We start from the raw sequence: 6,000 nt of genomic DNA, 5'->3' as shown, positions 1-6,000 counted from the left end.
AACTCATGTCTTCTTCCTGAATTCAGAATTCAAAAATTATCTAGATAGTTGGTGAAAAGATAAAAAATAGGGCCTAGAAAATCATAAATGACATATGCATCTATAATAGAGCTATCCTAATGAATTTTTAAATGTTGGTAGATATGTTTTATTTACCAGCAGTTGCTGTCTATTTAACAACAAGTTATGGTACAATGCAGGCAATATGTAGTTTTCTAATCCAAAAGTCACATTCACATCAAACACTGCTTGAATGTTGAAACAAAATCTTTTTTTTTTGTTTTGTCAAAGACATGAAAGAATGTGAAAGGAAAAAGCATAAACATCAATTCTTGATACAACTGCATAAGAAAACATACCAGAACATCCAGTTTTGTGTCTCATTGAAGACTTTATTTTTCAGATTTCTTCTCTGCTTATTCTTTTTTTATTTACAGTATGTAAACAAGAGAGTCCACAAGATAGGAGAAAAAAAGAAAAAAAAAAAGAAAAGAAAAAAGAAACATGCCTGCAATAAGTTCAGTCTTTTCCTTCTTTCCTCTAGATTTTGTCTTTTATTTATTTTTAATCAAGGAGCTTTTCATGGATGTAAGACATGTGGAGTAAATCTTTGAATCTTTCCAGAAACTTGACAATCCATGAGAACTAACAATCATATTCCGTAAATGTTTTTGAGCTTGTACAAACGCGCTCTTCATTCCTGATTACCTTTGTATAAAGTAAACCGACCCTTCTACAGGCACTTCTAAGTGCATCTTTCACATTTAGTGAGAAAAAATTATACTGACCCAACAAATTTGTTTGTTTCTGAAGTTTACAAAAGTTGATATGTATAAAAAAAGGACAACAGTATCACAGTTGCATATTTCCTATCAAAGGGCGTTTTTGTACTAAACAAGTCACAAATTCAAATACAAAATTACATTTTACATAGAAATGAATCAAACCTTTATAGGCATTATCCTAATGTTGTTTGATGTAGTGAACAGGCAAAGGAATTTGGCCAACATCATTTCATGACTACACTTGAAAAGAAAGTCTCTAAATCTCTGTTGAAAATGAGTCAATGTCCTTTGGTGTTAACTGCTGACTCAACTCTGAAATGGCACGGTTCTGATGGTAAAAAAAAAAAAGATCTCAGTAACTCTCTGGTTATGAGACAGCAACAGAGGAGCTGGCTTTAGTGTTGTCTGTGGAGGGTCCTCGGTTTGTGGGTGATGTTCTGTCTCCGATTGGTGAAGGTTGGGTTTTAGGAGACTGTCCTACAGGTTTTCCGGCTGGGTCTGAACTAGCTTCTACTTCAGTCTCCTGCTGAGATGATGTGGCTAAGGAAAAAACAAAACAATTGTTTATAAATGGAAAGCGAGAAAGAGAGTGGCTATGTTCAGAATGAAATACTAGCTTACTACTTACTGAATATGGCGTAGTATATAGTGTACTGCCTACTTTTTTTTTTCTAAGAAAATAGTAAGTGAAACAGTAGGCATTATTCCACGAAAAACATTTCAAACAGTAGTATACTACATTGTTGTCACACGACCTCATCATGTTGCTGATGCGTGTGGCGTCCAGTCACCATCTTGGAAAAACTGATATATTGCATTTTTTATTCAATTTTGAGTAAAAATATGTTAACTTTTGGCAGTCCGATCAAATAATTATAAAATGTTGCAGACCATGGCTAATATTACTTCTGTTTCATTTGTTTCACTGAAAACAAAGTTAAAAAAAAATAATTTTCTGAATTCTATACGTACAGAAAAATTTCATTCTAAGCACTGTATACATTCTATATTTTGCAGAAACAGACAAAAGCAGTGAGACAGAATGCTATTACGAACAAAGCCAGTCAGAGTCTAGCGGTTAGTACACATGTTCCAAGATATTGAGCTGTGGTGCTCATGTGGGCGATGTAAGTTTGAATCTGGCCTGCAACATTTCCCATTCCCCTCTCTTCTTCTAATCATTTTCTGCCCTCTCTTCACTATCCTTTCAATACAAGTTGTAAAAGTCCAAACATTTAAAAGAGAGTGAAAGAAAGTCATAGATACCTGACTGTGTGCAGGATTTCATGTGTTCGGGCCAGTGTGCTTGCTGGCAGGGGTAGTCACAGTAACTGGTGTTCCAGCAGCAGTAGAAGATAGCCTCTTTCTTACAGTTGGCACACCACTGCTTCTTTTTAGTCTCATCTACCGCCTGCTGCTTCTCCACCTCCATCTGTTTCTTCACCTCTGACACCAGTCTTTCTCTCTCCTGCTCCAGACTCTGCCTCATTTCTGCCATGGTCAACTCTACATACAGACACACAGTGGTGGTAAATTAGTGGTTAAAGCTCTCGCCAGGTCATCTATACCAGGGGTTTTCAAACATTTTAATGCCAAGGACCACCAGATTTTATGATCCTTTTGCAAGAGAAGGTGTGGGAAAGATAGAAAACACAATATTATTAAGACTTCTTATTTTCAAAATGAATTAATTGGCTTTTATATTTTCATTGTACTAAATATTAGTGTTAGATGTATAAACCCAAAGATACTATTTCAATTCAAATATGTATACCTGTGTACAAAATGTAAATATGTAAAAATGAATACCTTGAATGGACTGTAAAGCATTTGCCAAATGTATACTTTCAATTTAAAAAATAATATAATAAAAATAATATTTTATTTTAAATATTTATATATATATATATATATATATATATATATATATATATACACACACACACTGAGCAGCCACAACATTAAAACTACCTGCCTAATATTGTGTAGGTCCCCCTCGTGCTGCCAAAACAGCACCAACCCGCATCTCAGAATAGCATACTGAGATAATATTCTTCTCACCATAATTGTACAGAGCAGTTATCTGAGTTACCATAGACTTTGTCAGTTTGAACAAGTCTGACCATTCGCTGTTGACCTCTCTCATCAACAAGGCGTTTCCATTTGCAGAACTGCCACTCACTGGATGTTTTTAGCTTTTGGCACCATTCGGAGTAAATTCTTGAGACTGTTGTGCGTGAAAATCCCAGGAGATCAGCAGTTACAAAAATACTGGTTAGATGGGCTGGTTTGAGTATTTCTGTAACTGCTGATCTGCTGTTTTGGCGGCACGAATGGGACCTACACAATATTAGGCAGGTTGTTTTAATGTTGTGGCTGATCGGTGTATGTATATATATATATATATATATATATATATATATATATATATATATATATATATATATATATATATATATATACACACACACACACACACACACACACACACACACACACACACTACCGGTCAAAAGTTTTGAAACACTCATTCTTTATTATATATATATTTTTTTTCTTCACATTTTGTAATAATAGTAAAGTCATCAAAACTATGGAATAACATAAATGGAACTATGGGAATTATGCTGTGACTAAACAAAATCCAAAATAAATCAGAACTGTGTTATATTTTAGCATCTTCAAAGTAGTCACTCTTTGCCTAGAATTTGCAGACATGTACTCTTGATATTTTGTCAACCAACTTCTTGAGGTATCACCCTGGGATGCTTTTTAAACAGTATTGAAGGAGTTACCATCTATGTTGGGCACTTATTGGCTGCTTTTCGTTATTATTTGGTCCAAGTCATCAATTTCAAAAACGTTTTTTTTTTTATTTATTATTACATTTTAGTTTTATAATGAAAAAAATTAATATGTTGGCACAATTATATTTTTGTCTACAAAACTAATGTCAAACATTTAAGCATACGCCTTCAGATCAAAAGATTTTTAAGATCATGAGAAACATTTCAGCATTATGATTTCGCACTAACGAATAGTTAACAGGATGAAGGCTGTGTGTTTACGGGAGCAAAACATAAACAGACTGTGCAAGTTAGTCTCGCCACGGCGTTCAAGCAGCCTCTTGCTGCAACAGGAAATTAAGGGCCCAAACATACTTCACACAGGTACACAAACGCGAGAGCTTTGCCAATGCGTGGTCCCGTTGTACATACATACATACATACAGTACAAACCTTGGACCACAAGGGGTGAAAGAGTTTTTTTTTAGGCAGCACGAAACCAGATGTGGTGGAGTCAACATGTTGACAGTTGAGGAGTGTGCTTTTGTATTTGCTAAAAAGACGACAGAAAAATATGTTTGTATAATCTAACTTGTTCGGCAAGACTCTCCTCAAATCACTGCTCCACCATGACAATTATTGATTGAAAAAAAGAAATCCACTGTAGTGCCCCTTGCGGCAACACTAAGAATACAGCGCGTAGTTGTGTTAGGTTATGAATTGCGCTCGGACACATTTCACAGAGACTTGTATCTCTGCAGAACAAAAATGGGCTTTTCCCAATCAGTGGAAGTTTTAAAACCACTGAGATTACCTACTTTCATTGGAGAGTTTAGAAAAACGCCCATCCCGGTTTGAAAACGGCCACAGATTTGAAAACACCCATCACTGTTCTGCAGAGACCTATACTTCATTTCACAACACAACGACACATGAAATTGAGCTTGCGTAGCAAGATGTGTCTGCGTTCACGTACTTACGTAGAGTATGTCTGCGCCTTATCAACGTGCGCTACCCGCCGGCTTTCGTTTTTGCGCACTGTCTCAGTGTTTACAATTACATCTCCCACTGACCGTGTTTAGATGCGCTCTACAATATGGAACAGCCTTTCTGTTACTCCTTACTTCTATAGGAGTAATATTTCAACAGCAGGGGACATTATCAATGCTGACAGATCTGCTCTCTCCTCTGATAATTTGAATATTCTAATTTTCCTGAAAGAAAAACTTGTAAAATTGAGTGATAACTACAAGTGGTGAGCTGAAAGGCAAAAGACACAGAAATCTGCACTGCTAATGTCTTAATTTTGTTACAATTATTATAATTAACCTTTTTTACTTTTATTATTATTTATGTTTTATATATTGCGCATATAAGAGGCTCTTTTTTGTTATTAACAATTTTAATTGATTCCATGCAGCAAATCAAATAGACACAACAGAAAATGCAGAATCAAACCACATGAAATCATAACTTTCCCCCCGAACATTCACCACCCACCTGACACAAACAAGCACCCCAGTGGTCAAAAACCAACTGACAAAGACAAAAAAATAGACAATAAAACAACAGAAAATACTTAGAAACATAAAAAAAGAAAGAACTTACTTTCAAAAACAAAAAAGTTGCAACACACACAACCAAAGCCACTAGTCTCTCTCCACTGCCCCTCCCCAAGAGCCTTCCAAAAAGGCTAAATAGCTGCCAATTTCCTGTTGTACAAATCCCGGTTGCCTAGCCGTCAACATGCCACCTCCTCAAATGCCGTTACCCTGCCCATCTCTGTGTATCACTCCTGAAATGAGGGCGCTTCAGCCGACTTCCATCCTCTAAGGATGACCCGTCTACCGATTATAGCACTGGCTAGAACCCAATTTTTTTGTACTTATCCCCTATATTAATGCCATCGCCTAAAATACAGAGTCTGGGGCAAAATGAAATTTGAGTGCCCAATACGTCACACATAAACTCTGAACCCTCAATCAAAATTCTTGGATATTAACACACCACCAAAAAACATGTGTTGTGTCCCCATCTTCTGATTGGCATTGCCAGCAGGTGGGTGTGTCTTTAAGACCAAGCCTATACAATCTAGAGGGGGTCCAACAGAATCGATGTAGAATCTTAAATTGCATCATATAAGAGGCTCTTAAGTTCCCTTACGACTCAGTACACTTGACAATGCGTAGTTACGCATATGGGAGTGCCTTCACACATGACCTAGTTGAAACCTCTCTACAATAACGCCAATATTCTAATATTGGCTATGGTGTTTGAGCCCCACCTGTTTTGGCGCAAAACTGTCCGCTATAAAAACAGGTGCACAAACACCATTTCTTCAGAATTTCTTCCTTCAAGACAGCGATCATCTCTTGTCTAGAAGCCCTCTACCGTCGGCGTCGATATACACGAGTCAGCAGGTGGAATCT

The 6,000-nt window shown here is 36.6% G+C and overlaps 1 protein-coding gene across 9 annotated transcripts in view; it reads right to left on the bottom strand.

Moving 5' to 3' along the window:
- Positions 1-371: 371 nt before the first annotated feature.
- The window catches only part of LOC127419102 (protein kinase C-binding protein 1-like), a 56,416-nt gene continuing 50,787 nt past the window's right edge, over positions 372-6,000 (bottom strand). For 7 of the 9 annotated variants that reach the window (XM_051660222.1, XM_051660227.1, XM_051660229.1 and 4 more), the window contains 2 exons: positions 2,052-2,291; positions 372-1,325 (listed from right to left, as the gene is read on the bottom strand). In XM_051660222.1, the coding sequence (XP_051516182.1) occupies positions 1,153-1,325; positions 2,052-2,291 (413 nt within the window). In that variant the 3' untranslated portion in view covers positions 372-1,152. Of the gene's footprint in view, positions 1,326-1,413; positions 2,292-6,000 lie in introns of all 9 variants that reach the window. The other 2 variants (XM_051660228.1, XR_007893606.1) reach the window with 2 other exon arrangements.

The sequence above is a fragment of the Myxocyprinus asiaticus genome, chromosome 28, assembly GCF_019703515.2.
Source record: "Myxocyprinus asiaticus isolate MX2 ecotype Aquarium Trade chromosome 28, UBuf_Myxa_2, whole genome shotgun sequence".
NCBI lineage: Eukaryota > Metazoa > Chordata > Actinopteri > Cypriniformes > Catostomidae > Myxocyprinus > Myxocyprinus asiaticus.
The sequence above is the reverse complement of the archived record's forward strand: the minus strand, read 5'-3'. Positions and strand labels throughout refer to the sequence as shown.